The 23,037-nt window shown below is 37.8% G+C and overlaps 1 protein-coding gene across 9 annotated transcripts in view; it reads right to left on the bottom strand.

Annotated features, from left to right (window-relative positions):
- Window positions 1-23,037, bottom strand: part of DMD (dystrophin) — a 1,855,422-nt gene that overhangs the window by 1,401,510 nt on the left and 430,875 nt on the right. For all 9 annotated transcript variants that reach the window (XM_034754682.1, XM_034754655.1, XM_034754674.1 and 6 more), the window contains exon 7: window positions 15,151-15,269. In XM_034754682.1, the coding sequence (XP_034610573.1) occupies window positions 15,151-15,269 (119 nt within the window). The remainder of the gene's footprint in view (window positions 1-15,150; window positions 15,270-23,037) is intronic.

Raw genomic sequence — 23,037 nt, 5'->3', positions numbered from 1 at the left:
CTTTTGTCTGTCTGTTGTGGTTCTCCCGGGGAGAGGTGAAGACAACAGCAGCTATGCTGTAAGAGCTTGGGCCAGGTATGAAAAAAAATCATCAGTATCATACCTAGAAACTACTAATTTAAAACCCCAGATATGTAAGTAGATCAGGAAATATCTAGGAAAACGTGATTAGGTTTATTCCTTTTATTTTGTTATGGCTTGTGGATTCCTCTCTGCTAACCCCAGGTGTTTTTGTTTTGCTTCTAACCATTAAGCTGGATCTCAAGAAAGCTATTCTTGGTGCTTAATCCTTGTAGTTGCTCTTTTAAAATCTAGCAATAGCCTGAGTTCCCAAATGTATTTTCTATTAATAAAATTTACCGTTTTTAAGAACAGGATTGGATTTGTGTGTCTTAAGAGGTTTGTGGCAACAGCTGATTTCCTTCCTTCCCCCCCCTCCTCCTCTTCTTTCTCCCCTATTTCTTTCTCAGCTCTTCCCCAGAGGGGAGTGAAAGGGCTTGAGGGTACCCCACAGGAAGGAATTCCCAAGTGCGCCTTCCTGGGCTCTCAAAGGGGTTCTGCACTTGGGTGGTGGCAGCATCTACCAATTCAAGGTCAGAGAGAAACTGTAACCTTGGGCGTTTAATACAAGCCTGGAGTGGCCAGTATTAAATTTTTAGAATCCTTGCGGGCCTTCACCTTCTGCACTCGAAATGCCAGAGTGGGAAATTAGCCTTGACAGTGTCTGATGTGGTTTTCATAATAAATAAGAAGAACATAATCAGTCTTACCCCAGAGAGGGATTTTCCAGGGCAGAGCCAAGTTTCTACGTGCACTGCCCATCAGTGGGAGATCAACACAAGAATTTACATAGCAGAAGTCATTTTAACAGCGTAGCTGTTGCACCTGGAAACCTCTCTCACATTGTAATTCAATTTGGTGGGTTGGTGATTGACCTCTTTGACATGGAAAGAGTAAATAAAATGTGTTCTGTAGCCTCAGCGTCTCAGGTAGTGAATTCTCTCTTGCAAAGCTGGCCAAGGTCCCTGGCATAGGTCTTCCCACCATTCTGCAAGACAATACAAAAAGATACGAACAAGAATGACATTGGAGGATAGGCCAATGGCCATTAGCCAAAATGGTCAGGGATGTAATCCCATGCTCTGGGTGTCCCTAGCATCTGATGGCAAAAGCTGGGAATGGATGACAGGGGATGGATCAGTCTTTATTCCCTCTGAAGCACCTGGCATTGGCCAGTCAGAAGGCAGGATACTGGACTAGATGAACTATTGGATGACTCGGTGTGGCCATTCTTATAATCTTCTGGATTACTGTTCATGCCTTTCTGGCTGAAGAGGCTTTGGATCTGAGGTTTGATTAACCTAGAATTGGATCTTCTGATGTCTCTCCCTCACAGAGGAGGTCTGCTATTGCAAGATCAATCTTCCATCCAAGACAAAGACAGGTTTAAAATGAATACTTTGATGAAGTGATCATTGCTTTCATGGACCCCAGAAGAGAAGCCAACAAATGTAACTTACTGTACAGGCTGGTGCCAAATCTGCACCAAATTATGTTATGCTAGGCAAAAAAAAAAAAAAAAAGTGTAGCTGCGTGGTCACCCACTCCTGCCCTGAGGGGCTTAAAACAGCCCTGGGAGAGGGCTGTGGCAGGGCAAAGCAGCAAGCCTCAGCTGATTGGGGAAACAGCCACAGCTGGGGCCACCCCCCCAAATCAGGCCACAGCTGGCCCTATAAAAGCATTGTAAGCCAGGAGCTCAGACAGTCCCTCTCTCGCAGTAGAGAGGGGAAGACCTGGCTGCCCGGGAACTGAAAGGTACTGGAGTAGAGCAGTGCTAGGGAATAGGGCAAGGGAGCCGGTGAGCTCCTGCCTGGAAAATCCCCAGGCTGCAGGTCTTGTCTAAGGCCAAATAGATACTGGGGTTGCAGGGGTGCAGCCCAGGGGTAGGCGGAGGCAGCAGGTTCAAACCCCCCTTGCCGAGGATGAGTGGTATGGAGTGCAGTCTGCCCCAGAGTGTGGGGGCTAGATAAGGACTGTCAGTGAATACTGAGGCAAGGTGGGGATAGAGGGTGGGGATTCCCCTGGGAGGGGAGCCCAGAGAGTGGGAGTACTGCCAGGAGGCAGCACCCAAGCTAAAGTGGCACCAGGGTCCGGGAGGGACACAGGGGCCAGCAGCAAGTGGGACATCGGCCTGCAGAGGGCACTCCAAAGGCTGGACAAGTTAATTCCCTAGACAACCAGCAGGAGGTGCCGCAGGGCGAGTCGTCGCCTCGCTACAGGAAGTAACAAAGACAACAAACAGTGACCTTCTAATGTCATCTATAAAGAGCCATTTTTTTTCAGAGCATAACCACACTTAAAGCAAAGTCAGTGGTTTATTCCAGGGATGAGATTCAGCACACAGGCTGACCTAAATTCTGACATATTAAGTTTAAATAAATGTTTAGTCAACCATTTATCTTTCCTTGTGTCTCTGATCCTACCTAAATTAAGCCATCTGTTGGAAAAGTAGGGTTATGAATTAATATGCATTCAAAGAAATATTTACTATACAGAGATTAAGTGCATAGAATCTTTTCCGCCTAGTCCATTTCAAATCCAGACTTCATTCTCCAGGCAATGATTCTAGCCGATTGATTACGTGCCTGATTAAATATAAGTCAGATACCTTCCATATTTCAGCCAAAATGAAATGCAGCAGTCTGAAGTTACCTCCATGAAATAAAAATAGCCCATCTAATAATAATATTTTAGCAGATTTTCTTTAAAAAAGGTCCATCATCCCCAGAGTAATGACTATACTTAGCACAAGGATGAATTTTAGAACCAAATAGACCAAATTATCTATGGACTTAATAAAATTAAATCAACCTTTAACTATTTCTGAAATTGTCTCAGTTATTAAAGATAAAAGGAGCTGATAGATTCTTCGCTGAATTTTATAAGCAGATGTCCTTCCATATTTTAGAATTTTAATTAGCAATCTTCCATACTCCTGTGTTGCCTGTAATTATAAATTATTTACTCCCAACATTCTCAAAAAAAAAAATATATATAGCCCAGTTTTATTGATAAATGTTGTCATGCTTAAAGGGTTCATTGATTAATCTAATTAGCTTTAATAAAAAAAGCACTGCACATTATTAATACATATATTATGAAATTGTGAACAATCTGCACCCCCCAATTTTGTGGAAAATGGAATCCAAACCCAATTCTGAACATTGTAGCATAGCCAGTCTTTTTTTCTGGTATTGAGTGGCATGAACTGTAGGGAATATTAGGCATCTTCATTAATTATCTGGAATTATCTGGGGGAGAAGGGGAGGAGAAAAAGAGCAATAAAGCAAAATGGAGATTTTGATAAGACTACGGGTATTTGAAAGGAGTAAGCAACAGGGAACGAGTCTGATTGTTTAAGGTGGACCAAGAGATGTAATATGATGAAATTAAGCAAGGGGAAATTTAGAATTAATATCAGGGGGAAATTTCCGATGTTGAGCCAAATAGCCTTCTTTTGTACAAGTCCCCATTGGAGAAGGTCAGGAAGGAAGAAAGGCCCATGGTGTTCTCATTGCAGCATTTCCCCCCACATATTTCCATTTGAAAGGGAGAGAGTTTGCTCCTCAGAATCTACAAATCTCAGGAGGTTCCCTGGAGGAAAGGGCCATGTGTTCAGGGGTCCTGTACCTCAGCATCTGCCCAAGAACTACCAGCTCCACTGTGTTTACAGAGTAGCCACACTACCACCAACTCTCTCAGCCTGGCCAACCAACTCTCTCAGTGTAACAATGCTATCATTGCCAAACCCCTGCCTCCCTACATCAAGGGGATTTCTATATTCTGGAGTAGCATTTAACAGTTAATGCAGCCTGAGGCATAGAGGAGAAAGTGTGGAACCCTTCAATTCTGATCCCTAAGTCATCACAATTGAGTTTTTATGTTCAAATTCCCATTGTCTTCATTCCTCATATTCTTAACCTGGCAAGAGTTATATAACGGATAACCCATTTAGACCTGCGGGCTGTGGGATAGGAATCATATTAACACTATTTACAATTGTCTTATGTTAGATTTATAAATAGAATACAACACAACTCAAATTTTATATGCTGCATGTTTAAGTCTGGCAGTCAACACAGAGGTAAAGAAAATGGAAGCAGGGATTAAAAACTTTAAAATATGCACGTGCACACAAACGTTCCCACTGCCCATTATTAGTTCTATCATGCAACTGCCTGAGAATAGAACTCAAAAATGACAGTTAACTGTACATATGCAAATAGACTAAGGTATTATCCTAACCATTTCCCAACTTCTAATCGTATGATACGAGATGTTTTATGGATGCTCTCCTCATTATGGTCCTTATATATTTTGTTTTAAATCATATCTTGTTTCATTGGTTTTCTGCATTTTGTCATATTGAATCATCTGTGAAGACACAGTTTAGTTGGATTTTTTTTATTATTTGTGCTACTGTATTAATGCTAAGAATTATTACTAAAAATAATATAATCTATTCATACCGTGAACTTGTATGTGCTTCCTTTTCTTATACACTTTTTACCTCTATCTACTCTTGAAGAATTGTGTATTTACTGCAATAAATAAAAATATACAAATTGAAAAAACTGAACTGAACAGCATACTAGGAAATATATTGTAGGAAACAATCATTCACTTCCAGGAGATGAAATTATAGAATGCGGCCAAAGATGATTCTTTCCATCTCTCATTTTTGTAATAATCTCACCAAGGGTCTCTAATGACTTCCTGGTCAAACCTCAGGGACTCGTCCATTCTTCTTGACCTTTTTAACTTTCAATACTATCAATTGCTTCCCTTCTCATGGACAACCAGGCACTGTCCTCTATATACTGTGTCTGTAAACTGAATGATCTTCCAGTCCCAAAACGACAGGCCTCCACCCTCGTCTCCTACATGACCCACTTCATCCATGTCTAAAAGCTCTAACTGCCCAGTGGCCTCTTGACCTCCATTTCATAGAGGACAGGAGAATTAGTCCAGGACAAGTATAAATAAAAATCCCTCTGAAGGTCTCAATCATGCAGTTCTTTGCATATTGCCACACTGCTGTTTCTGTCTGGAGACCAACTACTTCAGTGGAGCTGCACACAGGTGCAGTGTTGCACCAGTATGCAAAGACCCCAATCCAGGAAATCATTTAAGCATATGCTTAACTTTAAGGTTGAAAGGAGTCCATTGAATTCAGTTCATTGCTTCATAAATTTCAAGGCCAGAAGGGACCATTGTGATCATCGAGCTCTGACCTTCACCAAAAGGTTTCCTAGAGCATATCCTTTAGAAAAACACCCAGTGTTGGCATAAAAATTGCCAGTGATAAAAAGATCCATCACAACCCTTGGCAAACTGTTCCACCATTATAAATTTATACTTTATTTCCAGTCTGAGTTTCTCTAGCTTCAAATTTCAGCCATTGGATCATATTAGACCTTTCTCTGTTAGACTGAAGAGCTGTTGTTAAATAGGACTGTTTGTGTGCTAAGCATGTCCCTGGATCATGGCTAAATGCAGGATCATGGTGGAAAGAGGGTGATAATGTACATCTCCCAGTGCTTCTTACCTTATCTGTGTCAATTTCATGGGGTGAAAAAGAGCTTGCAAGTGCTTTTGAAGAGGCTCCACAGTTTGGGGCTGGCTGTGGCTGGAGACTTGAGCCACAGGAGTAGAGCTAACTGTTGTGTTGGGCCCCTGTAATAAGGGGATCATGCATCCAGGGAAGCAGTCCTGGGGTTAGTGTTCCAGAAGTGAAACAGTGAACAGAAGAGATCTATAGGGAGCGGGGTAGGCTCCTGTGGGGGACCGGTAAGTAAATAAAAGAGTCCAGCAGGGAAAAGCCTGTAGAGTCAGCACTCTGATAAGAGTGAGAAAACGGAGTTGAGACCAGGCGGGATAAAGGACCTTTTGTTTATGCCAACTGGGACATTGAGTATCCTGAGTTTGACCTTCATGTGACTTGGCCAGAATGCTGAGCCACGGATGATACAGTGAGAGGCAGAAAGCCTGTTTTAGGCACTGGAGCAGAAGATACTGCCAACATTAGGTATTGATGAAAGGGGATACTCTAAGGGCATGCACACCTGATAACAGTACAATAGTGCTGAGCGCACTGAGTACATAAATCAATATTTCTAATAGTAATTCCAGAATATTTTTATATTCTTGCACCAGTGAGTAGTAGTTCATTTTTGACCTATATACAGTAATTCCTTTGTTACTCTGCCATACTGATACAATAACTTTTGTTTCTAGGAACTCAATGAATGCAGTGAGAAAGACAGAACACAGTCCACTTCTTTTGACCTTTTGGATTTCATGTCTTTTCAGATCTTTGCTCTTGGAATTTCTTTAATATGTTTTCATTGGATCAAAGTATTTTTTCGGTACATTTTGAGACCAGCTACTCCATGTGCATTTTATTAAACTGGAAACCATTTAACAGGCAACAAGTGAAATCAAGTATATAAAGTTCAGAGGACATACAAATTGGGGGAGGTCAGGTCTCCAATACAGAGCTATGTGGCTCACTTAGTAAACTGTGTACAGGCAAACAATGTGTTTTAATACAGCTAAATGTAAATGTATACATCTAGGAACAAAGAATGTGGACCATACTTACATGATGGGGGAATCTCTATCCTGGGAAGCAGTGACTCAGAGATTTGAGGGTGATGATGGATAATCAGCTAAACATGAGCTCCTAGTGCGACACTGGCCAAAAGACCTAATGTGATCCTCGGATGTGTGAACAGATTCTCGAGGAGGAGTTGAGAGGCTATTTTATCTTTGTATCTGGCACTGGTATGACTGCTCCTGGTTCACTGTGTCCAGTTCTGATGCCCACAATTCAAGAAGGATGTTGACAACTTGGAGAAGATTCAGAGAAGAGCCACAAGAATGATTAAAATTATTAGAAAATGTGCTTTACAGTGCTAGACTGAAAGAGCCCAATTTAGTTAGCTTACCAAAGAGAAGAAGACTAAAGGGTGACTTGATTACGGTTGATAAGTACCTTCATGGGGAAGAAATATTTAATAATGGGCTCTTCAATCTAGCAGAGAAAGGCATAACATGATACAATGGCTGGAAATTGAAGCTAGATAAATTCAGACTGGAAATAAGCCATACATTTTAAACAGTGAGAGAAATTAACCATTGGAACAATTTATCAAGGGTCGGGACGTATTCTCCATCACTGACAATTTTTAAATCAATAGTATATTAAGTTTTTTCTAAAATATAGGCTCTAGGAATAATTTTTGGGATGTTCTGTGTCCTCTGCTATATAGCAGATGAGCATAGATGATGACAGTGTTCCCTCCTGGACTTGAAATCTATGAATATATACCGGTATGTAAAAAAATATTATTTGTTTTAGGACTATAGAACACTTCAATCTATTCATTTGACAGATGTGTGTTTTATGGAAGTTTCCCTTTTGGTTCACAAACATTTATTTTAAGTGTCTGATCCTATGACCATTCCCCACACATACCTATTAAATTCAGTGGGCAATTAATTGTGCTGTATGATGACAGGAACAAAAAATATAAATATAGTTACTTATTAATGTGAGCTCCAGTGTGCTACTCAAACAATTTACAAAAGGGTTTTCTGCCCCACAGATATTACTGCTTAACAAATTTTGTTTAAGTGACATTTTCTACTCCATTCTTAGTTGATATATTGGGTATGACAACTACTTCTTAGTGACAGGAAAGTGCTAGAGAAAAATCAAGAAGGGAAGACGTGCTATGCCTTAGTCCTAACCCATGCTCACTCACACAGAGGATGTCTGAAAATGATCACAACAACAAAGCATGTTAGTATATTTAATGACCCACATTTACTATATGTGATAAATGGGTGAGTATATTCCCCCATCTTCAATGTCCCATTTTGCTAAAACAGATCGTAAGCTTAAATAAGGTCCCATTTACCTTGTATTCTGTTCACTTTTTAACCGTTTCAGTGGCTGAAGCTGGAACAAACATCAGTGAAATATGTCTTGCAGGAAAACTTAAAGGTGATGGTATAAAACATATTCAGGGAAGCTCAAATTGACACAACATGTACTTTTATGGGGCACTCCCTTACAGCCATCATTCTTGTTACAAATACATTGCCTACTGACTCCATTACCAATCATTTGGTGTCCCCTAAAACAATTTGCACGCAAGAATCTTTGTTAATAGTGTAACAATGAAGTCATATTTTCAATTCCAAATCTCCATTTCTATAGCTAAATGACATTATGATTGAAATATAACACTGCACTTGGGAAACTTCACCACATTTTCAAATATCTCCACATGGTTTGTAAGAACCTTAAGCATTTCAATACTCAGGGATATTAACTAACTATATTCACTGATTATTCTTCTGTGTGACATATTCACACAGAATAGGTCATTAAGTCATAGTTTATTCAAATGCTTTTCTGCTACTCAGAAGCAATCATAAAAAACTAACATGAAAGCTTCCTTAAATGTAATCAAAGCCAAAGTGGATAGTAAACTTTACTGAGAAATAGAATGATCAGCCTGACAAAATTAAGCAGCCGCACGGTGAAGTCATCACAAAATCTTTTTCTTTACAAGTTAAGCAAATACAAAAAAAAGCAGGGAAAAATAGAGCATTCATTACAGCCTGAAGTTTCATTTAAAAACAGTTCATTTTCCATATAGTATGAGTGGATTTATTATCACCTTTATGACCTGTGAGGTATTTAATTATGTATAAACTACTTCATAGTCAGTAATTTACAGGTTTTAATAGAAATATTAAGTGACTTGAAGGGTATTGCATTAGTAAGAAGCTGTCAAAAACAGGACCTTCATCTTATCAGTAGGATAATTTAAAACAAAAAGTGCATTTTAATTTTGTGGAAAAGCAATTATGAAAGGAGTTTTAACATATATCACAATGGAGTTACAGATTAAACACATACCCACTTGAAATGCTGAATTTGTATTACAAATCCACCCATATTGGATAAAATCGCTATTATTGTAGTTACAGCTTGCACTCAAAAATAATGGTAATATACAGATATCTGGCTATGCACATTCAATACCACCTAGTCTCATTTTCAAAATTGTGTTAGGTACTGCAGATAGATTGCGATTTCATTTTCTTCACCGAGACTGCAATATGTAGCAGCATAAAGAAAAAGAGCAACTGGAATTGTGCTTATAAGTGAAGTATGGCTTTTTTAATGTTACACCACTTCCACAGATGGTCATGCTTCCACAGCGATGAATGCTTATAGATTAGTAAAATTAACGTGTTAGGATGTGAAATAGTGTCGTGGGGAATAATTCAAACCCTGCTCTTTCATATATTTTTTTTAAAAGGGAGTATTTAGGTTTATACAGTAAAGAAAACATTTTCATTAGGAGTTCTTAAAAAGCCTTTTCTATTCAAGCCAGTTCCTTCTAGATTAATATTTTCTCTCTGGATGCCGTGACATGGCCATTTTGGAAGTTGTGTCGTAGTGACCCACAATATCCAGAAACCATCAATTCTAATTGAAACAGCAATCACCTAGGTAACCACTCGAGTTGGCCAAATGCAGAGTATCCTGATGACATTTATCATCAAGGTTAACATTCCATGCAATCTTTATTGATTTGGTAAGCAGTGCTGAGGTAGCCTCAAAGTAACTGAAATGTGGGTTCACTATAGATGCTGATATAAAATGCCCAGATCTTTTGAGTCTAGCAACATTACAGTGTACTTCTTGCTGGGATGGAAATACTATGAAAACAGTCTGACCAGAACCAAAATATGCAAAAATAAAAAAAAATAAAAAATAAATAAATAAAATCTTGTGTGGGGAACTTTTTGAATCTCAGAAAAGGAGTGACTCTGCTTCACTTCATATTTTGCATGAAGGCTGAAGGTTTTTTTTTTTTTTTGTTTTTTTTTTGTTTTTTTTTTAAATTACCTAGACTTAGTGGTAAGAATCCACAAATTAGCATATGCATGTTTACTGTACTTATTGCATTAAATTTGAAAATATTAAAATATATATATAAGTTCAGGGCTATCTCAAATTACTTTGAAAACCAATCCCGCTACCCTCCCTTTTCCTTACCAAAGATATCCCTAAAAAACATGACTGGAAAACCATGGTACATTTTTTTAGACATGCCATTGATTATCTTATAAATCTATTTTTAAATATGAATAGTGAACAGTTTAATTAACCTAGCAACTGCATGACTCAGAAGTTTGACAATGGGAATGGAAGCTCCGCCGGATCTACTTTTATTGCCAGCTTTTGTGTCAGACTTCAGAAACCATTGTAATTTCCCAACAAGAGGACCACTGCTAGTGACCTACCAACAGTAGAAAAGCCAGACATAGAAACTGATAAGCTTAAAACCAAGAGATACTAGAAGTATATGGTTGAACAGACAGAGCCCAATAATAATGTTCTACAACCAATAACTTTATTGCTGTGGATTCTACAACTTTTACAGAAACTATTTATGTATATCTATTTTGATACTTGGAACCACAAAGGGGAGTGAAGGGAAAACCCATTTCCTTCCTTAAAAAAAAAAAAAAAAAAATCATGAAGTTACACATTTCTCTTGTGCTGATGTAGCAGAAATTCCCAGGTTATACCAAGCAGCCTTCCTGAATGTGATCAGTAGTACAAATTGCAGCCACTGGCTGATATCTCATCTGAAAAATGTCTATCAACCATGTCCTCTGAACACATTTCCATGCCTTATGGTATTCAAGGAGACAACTATCTTTCCACAGTATACTCCCCTGACAGGTATCCTGTATGGGACTGAGCTCTAGAAGATAAATGAGAAAACTACTGGATACCTATATCATTACTGGGTATATATAGTACAGGAAGGGTAGGCTGATTTACTTATGCAATATAGGGTAGAGATTCTTTTCCTCCCTTCATTGAGCTATAGATAGAAATTGTATGTGAAAAATGCATATAAAGCTATTCATTTGTGTAGAATCTAGTACTGTGATATAGCAGCATATAGAATCAAGATCAAACAGAAAAAGCTATCAAAGGAAAAACTAATTGTCTTTCATTATCACCTAATAAAGGTGCAAAGAACTCATAACACTACTGCAAACTAGGGAGAAGACCACTGAAGACATGAACAAGATAGAGTAAATGATGAAGTTGTATGAGACTACATAGTAAACCATTAGGGAAGTGGACAATTATTTAGTCCAAAAGACAACAGCACAAATATTGTTGTAGGACTAACACAAGTAGGCTCAATCCCTGCAGGCACAAGTTCATTAAAGAAAAGAACCATAACTGTTTATTGCTAGAGGGGAGCACACAAACAGCAACGCTGGCAACAGGAGGTGAAATGCCACATTCACTCAGAATCAGGAGAAGTCACACTTTTATGGGAGGAGCCACATCCTCTGAAGCTGTCTGAGCATATGTTCTCCCAGGCTGCACAGAAACTCTATTATAATAAAATGAACTCGTAATTGGAAGGCAGGGATCATTGCCCCAAGGCTACAGCACATGCTATAAAACTCACATGCAGTGATCACTTATATGGATTTTCTTCATTTTTCTACTAAATCCAGGGTGATGACGACTCATCTAAAATCAACACTATATAGGAAGGGTATTTTCCCTATCCTACTTAATGCTATGTCTAAAGGCAAGATTTACAAGTCAACAAGTCATTGTTTAAACATTTTTAGCGCCACATTAAGCTGAATAGTAAATGCAAGTTGTTAAAGTAAGCAAGATCAACAGAACTATAGGGGTATTTTGGTAAAAGACTGAAAAGTTTATCTTCCTCCCCACACCCAAAACTGCTAAAGAAATAATATGAAAACCACCGTACTTTCACAGGACACCCATTTTATTTACTGGGCTATCTTGACTACTTATGGAAAAGCAAGTGAAATATCTGAGTCAAGAAATATATGCAAGCAAGTAGTACCAATTAATTATCAAATTCTGTTAAGTATTAACTTATTTGTTGTATATTTATGGTATATTATATTTTGGTGCTTGTTTAAAAAAAAAAAAAAAACAATTTGGTTAAAAGTAGTAAAAGGTGAAGTTCATCCCTGGGAAGAGGGCCAACACAAGACCTATGCACCATTAATACCCACTTAAACCTTACTTTAAGTGCCTAAACAGAGGACAGGCCTCATGCTGGCCCTTTGTAAAGGGGGAATTTCACCCTAAATGAGTTTAGTCAGGTTTTACTGACTATAACTGTGCATAGTGTTCTGCACAAGTCCGTGTAAGCCTATCACATATATATATATATATATACACACACACACACACACACACACACACACCCTCTACCCAGATATAACGTGACCCAATATAACATGAATTCAGATAGAATGCAGTAAAGCAGTGCTCGGGGGTGGGAGGGGAGGGGGCTGTCCACTCCGGTGGATCAAAGCAAATTCGATATAACGCGGTAAGATTTTTTGGCTCCCGAGGACAGCGTTATATCAGGGTAGAGGTGTATATGACAACACAGAAGATGGAGAGATATTTTTATTGACTGTCCTAAATGGTGAAAGAGAGATACAAGATGGGTGAGATATCATCTTTCATTGAACCAACTTCTGTTGGTAAGAGACACTTTTGAGCTACACAGAAAGGTAGAAAGAGTGTCACAGCTAAATACAAGATCCAACAGATAATTTTGATACTACTTATGCTAAACTAACAAACAAACAAAAAAACCCTTTTTAATAGCAACCCATGGGGCATGTTAGGTATGAGAGGAAAATCACTTTGGGGGAAAAAAAAAAAAAAAAAAGGCTGATATCTTCATGTATAATCTCAATAGCCAATATTTGACTGAATAAGAATATTCACTCTTCAAACTGGCTTCCTAGTCAATTGCACGTATGGAGCTACTTCAAAAATAAGAATTATTCTTTCATAACATATGCTATATTGTTACTTTTGAACATGACTTCTGCACAGTAGTGACTCCTTTTCTTTAAGCTGTTAATACTCCACAAAGGCCAAGGCAAAAGTTTTCAGTTAATGTAATGTGTTAACAAATAAAACAAAGAGGTGTTCACAAGTTACATACCTGTTCTTTTAGTACAATAATTCCATGGCATGACAAAGTCATATTTCAGCATTGCACTAGTCTAAGGATTTTATTTCTTTTACTAGTTACTGATATCGTGGCTCAAGAGTTTCATTTTGATTAAGCATTATTCAGAGGATATAGTTCTGTGCTATTGAAAGAATAGATAGATCTAGTTGAGTTTAGTAATAAGTTGGCATCATTCTCAAAAAAGATAATTGTTCATTCCAAAAGTTACCTATGCTGATAGCTGGCATAATGGTCAATGGACTTAACACTAAAGCTGCTTAAATAGATTTTTAAAAACGAACAGATTTGTAAATCAGGACTGAGTTAAGTTTATTACAAATCATTGGATCCTACTATTCATGACTCTCTCAGTAGCCACTGAATATTGACTGTGGATTCCCAAAGTAACAAATATCATGAAGGATTATTTGTCTTACAACTGGTAGCAGACATGCATGATTGTTTTATTCACTATTCTGTTTAAAATGTTAGTCTTCTAGCTAAAGAGCAGAAAAACAAAAACAGCTATAGCAAACATTACAAAAATGAGTATCTACAAATTATTCATTCAAATTATTTGTCAAATGCTTACAAATAAACATATCAGAAAAAAATGGGACTGGTTGATAAATGATTTGCTAACCCTGAAAAGAAGCTAGTTCAGGGGAAAAAAAAAAATATATATATATATATATATATATATATATATATATATATATACACACACACACATATATACACACACACACACACACACACACACACACACACAGTAACAAATGGTTCAGTAAGTTCTATCTGAAGCCTTGGTGAAAAAAACAAAAGACTCCATGCTAGGATTTATCTTGAACTGTTTACACTTGGAGGAAATCTTGGCTTCACTGAACTCAATGGAAGTTTTTTCCCCTTGAGTATATGATGAACACACCACTTAACCCAGGAACCTGCAATGTGGATTTATAAAATATATATAAAATATATAAATGCCGATGGCTTAATAGTGTAAAAACCTCAACCAGTTTGGAGAGTGAATGAAGTCAAAGTGTGAGACGAAAGTGGCATGCTTCAAATTCAGGAAGAAAAAATACAGTTGCTGCATTGTTCATAAATATCTCCTGCCATTGCAGTATATTTTGAAAATCATCAACCAGGGTGACTTTCTTCTCTCTCAGATAAAGGGAAGTGCACTGAAAATATGTTGGGGCCAAAAACATTAAGGAAGAGGGAGGCCTGGGGGAATATATCTAGACCCTTCCAAACCATATCTACAAAAGGATGTAGGTGTTCACTCTACAGATGTCTTATGCTAGGGAGAAGGTATACATATATGAAAAAAGATGGGGTTTACACAAATTAGCATTGGCCTAATTCTTCTTCCATTAAAATTGATAGTAAAACCTGGAGTTACACCAGTGCTGATCTGTTTTGAAAAAATTACACGCACAATGAACAAGAACTACAAGTTACGACTGGCAAGACACTAATTACTATAGATTACTTTTTATCAGTATATGACAGCACAATCCAAAAAGTCTCCCCCATGAAGCTACTCAAACATATATACTCCTCCTATTGTTTCAAGCCAGAGACCTTGAGTGTCAAAATACTCAAGAAACATAGGCCAATACTTTAAAAGGTGGGTGGGTCTAAAGTCTGAATCCATATTTAGGCCAGATTTTCAAAGGTGCTGAACATCTGCAGCTCCCCCTATAGGCAATAAGAGCTGTAGGTTCTCAGAATCTTGGGGGCGGAGGGGGAGAAATCAGCCTACTCATTTAGGTAACTAACTTCAAGTGCATACATTTGAAAATCCTGGCCAATCTTCACGTTTTGACCTAAATCCTTTAAGTTCTCTCTCAATTAAAATAGTACAATATAAACTGCCCAGAACGAATTTTGCATTTATGCTCTACCTTCGAAAATGTTAAATCCCGGTGCAAAGAGGTCATTTTCAGTCAAATACATGAAAAGTTGATTTTTAGCTACAAACTAGTGCATCATTTCCACTAACCTTCAGGATCAAGGAGTTTCTCAATACCCAAGTGCCGTTTGGCAGTGTTGAAGGCATGGTCTAACCGTTGTACAGCTGACTGTTGGCAAGCCACACTGTTCCAATCAAACAGATCTGGTCTAAGAAGAAGAGGGGGGGGGGGGAGAAAAAAGAAAAGCACAATTATCAATTTCTATTTCCCTTTGACATTCAATTTAATTCTAGATTTTGATTGGTATCCAACAACTGCATATAACAAATTTTATATAAAAATACATAAATCTCAGCAGAATACAATGATGTAAGTTCAATCAAACGAGTCAGCTGATATCAGTGAAGCAGTAGAGCACACTTTAAGTGTTTCATAAACAGAGGAAGAACCACTAAGATTGTACATCTAAACTGTAATTCAATCTACGGCCTTGTATTATCACTTGCAATATTTGCAATATAAATATTTTTAATACTTTCCTAGCCTTGAAATTTCAAGTAAGAGGTATTCATGGAAATCTGAATTTGTTATCAGGCACACTGGAAAAGAAAGTTTAACCTGGTATACTGAAGTTTAATCACTGTGCATATGATATGGAGAAAAAAACAATTAAATTATTTATGACCTGGATATATACAATGTTCTAAGATCAAAAAGAGTTTTAATACAGGATTTTACTTTAGAATAAATCAGAAAGGCTATCTGCTAAAGTTAAAAGCCTGTGATTAGGATTGGCATACATAGTTGTGTTATTTAGTAAATAAAAAAGTGTCTCCATTTAGAAACCTTCTGAAAGCAAAGTAGGCTATGTTTTAGTGAAATAAAAATCTATATCCTACTGAAATGCTAAGCAGAGGCAAGGGATTCTATTTACTAACAGTTTTACCAGTTATTCAGTTACCGGCACTCTGATTTTTTTCTGGGGAGGAAAAGAGTGATTTTCATGGTCACAATTAAATTTCTCAAAAGTAGTACTCAAAATTGCTAAAACTACTGAACTGTGTGTTTGTATTTAATGTGCCTGTCATTGTCATATAAGCTTCAATATAATTGACCTGACAATTATACAAATGTCAGTAAATAGAGGGCAAATGAGCTCCTAAAGAGACAAATATAAGATTTCACCTTGCATACAGTACTGATTGCTTATCCTTATAAGTTTAATGGATTTGCATGATAGCAACAGTAAATTTGGATGAAGCTTGGATGATGGCACCAATATGGTTACTGTATCAATATACTGACACTGAATTTTTTCATATGTCCACAATTGTAGTCTGAACACTTTAAAGCCTGTACAAAACAGCAATAAAGAGATCTAATGTTAAAAGTCTTATTCACATTGGGTAAATGCTTTCAGGATCAGGCTCTAAGTACAAAAGAATGTGTGGCGGCTGAGATCACTACAGTGGCATACAATGAAGGCTGAGGGTTTTGTTGCATGGAAAGAAATTTGCAGCCTACATGCCTGTGGTAATCAGTGGTACATATAGGTCAGAATTCTATACTTCACCTTACCTGATGATTTGTGTGTGTTTCAATGTTTTCACCACGTGAGCAACTGTTTGTGTCATTTGGAGCACATTTTAACTGTTCCCTAATAAAGTTTGCTTGGGTTAATTAAAACTAAATTTATAAAACACTGAATACAGCATTTAAATATGCTCTTCCCTAATTCGTTAGTTGTAGAAGGATCATTGTTGAATACATACATATTTTTGGGACAATAATAGATCATCCTATTTCTAGCTGCAAATCATCTTGAATTCAGAATGATCCCCTCGGTCTACAGTTTCATCCATCTCCTGAATCATGAGTGTCAGGAGATTTTGAATATGATGGACCCATGTAAACCAAGACACTGGCACTCTGTCTTCTGTCAGGAAGAATTGTCATAAGACACCAGGAGGATAAAAGGGTCGTTTTTGAATGTTTCAGAAAGACTTGTACCATAAATCAATCCGTATAACTCAAGAGTTGCAGAAAGAACCATGTACTGGAGAACGACACAGTATAGGACCTCAATTACATTTCCATGTTCATCTTCTAAACTAACTGCATAATTGGCATGCATCTACAGCTACTCTTTTTATTTGATACATATGCAGTACTTTAGGGAAAAAAAAAAGAGTACCTCTGAGTACCAGAGTGTTGGAATAAGAATTTAAAATAGATCATTGACTGGATGATGATTTTATTAGGGGGTAAGGGACTTGGATTTTTTTTTTAAAGTATCTGCATTCTGTAACAGTAGAACATAATGACAGAGAGAGGGGATCACCTTATTCTAATGTAATCGGACCTTACAAAGAACCATCAGCTTGACACTGCAAAATGTGAGTCCCATTCAAACACATGAAGCTTAAATACAAAAGTTGAAGGTAAGGTTAACCTTCAAAAGAGTTCCTCCTACTTCAACAATATCTAAACTTTCACTTTTTTTCCCCCTTTGTCAAAACAGAGTGGCCCCAGCAGTAGAATATGAATGACAATTTCAAATGTCACCTTTTCAGTATGATGTCTTTTTTTAGACAGCTCATGGTCTATATTCAATGGCTGATGCTGCCAAGCACAATCCCCTGAGACCGAAGTTAAATAAGAGGTTTAAAAAAATTAAATAAATAAATACATAAATAAATGTCTGTGTATGGAAAATAACTTATTCAACTCAGCACAATAAAAAAAAATATAGTGGTGCCACTAACTATTAACTTAAGCTTAAAATATTAAGTTAAATGGAGAATAATTCTGACCTTCAGGAGGAGATTGGTAGTTATTTCTTCGTTTGTTTTTTTTAAAGCAAAAATTCTCAACTTTGATCCACTCCCTATGTGCTGCTCAGCTGTTACTACCTCATAAGAGCCCTTCTCCAATTATCTCTGGCATAGAGGAAGTACCAGCAGCCAAGAAGCTGTCAGAGCTCACCAACACCTCCCTTTCCACAGACCCCAGAACAGAGACACATTGGGGGCATCAGGAGTGGTTGGATTGTGATGAGCTCCAACTATCCCCAAGCTGTGGTTTGGTTCCTATGGTACCAAATGTGGGTGACAACATTTAAAGCAGACCCCAGGCTACCCTAATTTGCGCCAGGGCTCGAGTAGTGCACAGTAACAGGAACCATAATTGACTCACTGACAGACCCATTTCTGGACATGGGAGTGTATCTGACCCAAAGGATCAACCTGATCCAAGGTCCTGCAGCAACACACACTGCTCAGTCACAGTAATGATGTCTTAGGGTTATCAAGAGCCAAAGCAGATAAAGGGATCTGAGAAATTTCACATAGTAGAAGCAAAAAACAATGACATTAACTATGAAGATATTTTGCAGTGCTAGCATCTGTAGCTTCTCATGTAAACAAACAAAATTCAAGTTCTGCAAAATATTACATATACAAGGGAATCAGAATGACAATTTGGTTAGATACTGTTCAATTACATAAATTATGGCAGGAAGCAGATGGTATCAGACAGTACAGTATTATTCACTGAAAGTGTGACAAGAAAACCCAGCTATTACATTTAGAGGGCAATCAAAGCCAGGGATAAGGCCAACTGCAAAAATACCCAAAGCAGCAAGGTATGAGAGAAGTAGATGTTCACTTCGCAGTAGCTATCATTTTTCCCTAATGTAACTTTTTTCCAAGTCACAGTCGAACATCTCATACAAATCACACTAATAATAGACATTTTCAAGATAAATGCAGAAGCTACATGTATCTTGGACATCTAGATTTTTTTCTCTCTTACGGTAACACCCCTATTCCTCGTTTGTCGGGGGGGGGGGGGAGACAGACTTAAAATGAATTCCAAATAATGAACAAATAGGAGTAAACATCACTGATGGAAATAGGGACTAAAAGAAAAAAACAAGCAGCAAGGGATAGGGATCAGAGAAAGATTTTGGCTCTTCCACTTTTGGCTTCTTTATACACTGGAGACATGCTCGTGCAATCAATAAGATTTTTCCATACGGGAATAGATTAAAATAAAATGTTCACCAGTACAAACTGAGTCTTCCTGTTGGGTGGTCAGAAGCTACTATACACACAATACTGTAGAACCTCAGAGTTATAAACACCAGAGTTGCAAATTGATCAGTCAATCACACACCTCATTTGGAACTGGGAGTATATAATCAGATGGCAGCAGACACACCCCCACCCACCCCCCAAAAAACTAAACACACAAAAATACCCAAAAAAACAGTTCAGTACTGTGTTATACATAATTACTCAGACAATATAGGGAAGTTTTTTTTTTTTTTTTTAATATTTGACAAGGTAAGGAAACAGTTTCTGGGCTTCTGCACAGTAATCTTTCAAGGCTGTATTAAGCCAACGTTCAGCTGTACGCTTTTAAAAAGAACCACCGTAACATTTTTCTCAGAGTTACGAATATTTCAGAGTTACAAACAACCTCCATTCCTGAGGCGTTTGTAACACTGAGATTCTGCTGAACACATTTTTGTTCTCTTAACTGAATGGCTGGGTTTTCACTGGCATTCTGATCCTGTCTGCAGAGGGAAACCTATTGCTGGCTGTTTAGCCCGGGTCTCTTCAGGAACACTGATGCCAGGTCTCTAAGTATGGTATCATTTGGTGAGGGGGAAATGAATAGGATATCTTCAGTTCCATAGCAGTTCAAACAAATTAGGAAGAAATTTTTGGGTTGCCAAAGTGACTTGTGAGAATAAAAAAACCCACGTTCACACTACTAGTTTTCTATTGGCTTTACTTCAGCTTTCTGTTTAGCTTCCTGAAAGCAGTCAGTTGAACTCTCTCCCCAGTTCATTTCTAGTCTGCACTGTACAGCATTTTTAACATGTAATACTCCTCCTCTCCTCTCTGTCCCCAAGAAGCAGAGGCAGCTGCAGTGAACTGCTGATTTCTAAGGCATTTGCCTGGCCTGAGTTCAGGCATTTTAAAGAAGCAGATGTGCAGGAAGCTAATGAATGCCGCTTGTTTTCACTGAACTTCCTGATTAAAAATAGTCACAGGGCCAGGGCAAGTTTGGGACTAGGGATATACTACAAAAGGCAGAGATAGTCCTTTAAAAGCCATTAGGGGAAACCTGGCTGAAGGGATAAAAACTCAGCTCTCCTGAAGTCTCACTGTGGGAGTGAGAGAAGATGAATTAGTAAGAGCTGAACATGAGCTCCCAATGTGATGCTCTGGCAAAGAAAGACTCATGCCATCCTGGGATGTGTAAACAGGGAAATCTCAAGTAGGAAGAGAGAGGTTATTTTACCTCCCCATTTGGTGACTGCTTCTGCAGTAATGTGTCCATTTTCAGTGCTCACAATTCAAGAAGGATGTTGATAAACTGGAGAGAGTTCAGAGAAGAGCCAGGAGAGTGATTAAAGGGTTAGAAAAACAAGGTGAGTGAGGAAATATCTTTCATGGGATCAACTTTTGTTGATGAAAGAGACCAAGCTTGTGCAAATAATAAAGGATTAGAATATTGCCTTATAGCAATAGATTCAAAGAGCTCCATCTAGTTATTTTAAAGAGAAGGTTAAAGGGTGACTTGATTACAGTCTGTAAATATCTACACGGAAAATAAATATTTAACTATGGGCTCTTCAATCTAGCAACAAAAGATATAACATGATCCAACGGCTAGAAGATGAAGCTAGACAAATTCAGACTGGAAATAAGAGTTAAAAATTTATGCAGGAGAGTAATGACAGGTTTCAGAGTAGCAGCCGTGTTAGTCTGTATCCACAAAAAGAACAGGATGCATCCGAAGAAGTGGGCTGTAGTCCACGAAAGCTTATGCTCTAATAAATTTGTTAGTCTCTAAGGTGCCACAAGTACTCCTGTTCTTTTTGCAGGAGAGTAAATAACCATTGGAACACATTATCAAGAGTTCTGGTGGATTCTCTATCTCTGACAATTTTTAAGTCAGGATTGGATGATTTTTTTCCCCTAAAATGTGTGCTCTATGAATTTCTATGGCCTGTGTTACACAGGAAGTCAGAGCAGATGATCAGAATGATCCCTCCTGGCCTTGGAATCTAGGAAAGAAGAAAACATTACTGTACTGAGCAAGCAGACTATTCTGTAGCCTTGAACTTTAAGGGGTGAGGAAAGGGTTTCTAGGACAATTACAACCATAAAATCCCTTATATTTACTGTTAACTTGTATGTCGAAGCAGATCGTGCCTCTTCAGCATGGTTGTCTGCTGCTGTGTTTGATATCCAACAAACCATATCTTTTAGAATTTCACCTTTTATGCATTAAACCTATGCTTTAGGATAACACATATGCCAATGCTACACAAGGGTATGTACCCTGAAAATAAAATCTCTCAGGATTCAAAGAAGAGAAACCGTGCAATAGCCTGTTAAGCACAGACAAAAAGTGTCAGTAGAAAGAAGGAGAGTATACACCTGGTGGCTTCTACTCCAAAAAGCCTCTTTAAAATAACCAGAAAATAGGGTATGAGAAACATCTGCTGAGCAGAGAGCAGGGTAACAATTCAATTTAAAAGAGGAAAGTAAGAGATTACATGAGAAACTGGAAAGTTGGTCAGGGATGGCCCCTCCACTGAGCATAGTAGCCTCTGGATGTACTATATGCATTCAGCTGCTCATAGAGGTGTCTCACTTATTCCATCTCCAGCAAGAGGGAGTCAATATTCCCACCCACCAATCTCATTCTGTTATGTACCACACAGCTCTCTGCATCTTTTAAAAGTTCTATGTGGCAGAGAAAACATTAGATAAGCTGCATGGCATGGCTGCCAGATAAGGGATGGCTTTACCAAATTCTCTAAGAGTACTACATTTTTTGAAGTGTATTAATAAATGTAGTTATTTTATAAATCAAGCATATCAGAAGGTGGACAAGTAGAATTTGTGCCAGGGCTGATATATTTTCATGGCAATTTTGCAAGGGTTTTTTAACTCCTTGCTTTTTCACCTTTCCTGTTGTTGCTTCTGATAGTGGAAGCAAAGATGGTTTGTGTGTCTATGAGAGACTAAAATATGGAAGGTCCCTAAAATATCAAACTTTTATAAACATAATAGAGATCAGGGTATCCAGACATTACGAAGGATCTGTGCCAGGACCCAGAACATTGAGGAATGGAGAACTATCCAGCCACTAAAATAACCCCCCGAACCTCTCATGCAAGGATCTCAGTGAGTTTTACAAACAATAATTTAGCCTAGCAATATCTGTTTGAGATAAGTATTTAACCATTCAATAGGCAAGTGAAATGAGGCACAGAGAAAGGCATCAAATGCTCTGGTAATGGGTGAAACAAGGCTTCAAGACAACAGATTGAATAGGCATGACTAGCTTCAAATGATATGGCATGTTAGAGGCACTGCAGAAGCAAGAATAGAACTCGGGAGTCCTCCCCAATCTTCTGCTGTAACCAGTGAAGCACATGTCACCTTACTTTGTATTCAGAGAAAAAACAAACAAACAAACAAAAAAAACCATTAACAAAATGTATGGACATAACTGTAGCCCAATGATCATGTAACAGAAACAGAAACAGGGCTGAGCCTGAAAACTGCTGAAAGTATAAATCAATAATGTACTCATTATACAGAAAGTGTATATTGTGTAATGTATACTTGCATATATTTTAAAGATATGTCTAATCCTTTCAAACTGATTTGCAAGATCTACTTGGAGTTACAAAAAGATAACTTTTCAAAAAAAATTATATAATTGAAATCACAGTAAAATGATATTTCTAAAACCTTTCTGCATACGGTATGTGATGCATTGAATGTTAAATCTATTGTTGAATTACCATATAAAAATATGAAAACTCAGCTGAACATCTCAGCACTGGTGGAATACAAAACAAGATCCTGTAGTATGTTTTAGAACATACTTCTTCAAAACACGAAAAAAGATGATGCTTTTAAATAGGGTGACCAGACAGCAAG

This window comes from Trachemys scripta, chromosome 1 (genome assembly GCF_013100865.1).
Source record: "Trachemys scripta elegans isolate TJP31775 chromosome 1, CAS_Tse_1.0, whole genome shotgun sequence".
Lineage (NCBI taxonomy): Eukaryota > Metazoa > Chordata > Testudines > Emydidae > Trachemys > Trachemys scripta.
Note: the sequence above shows the minus strand (reverse complement) of the source record. Positions and strands in the feature narration are given on the sequence as shown.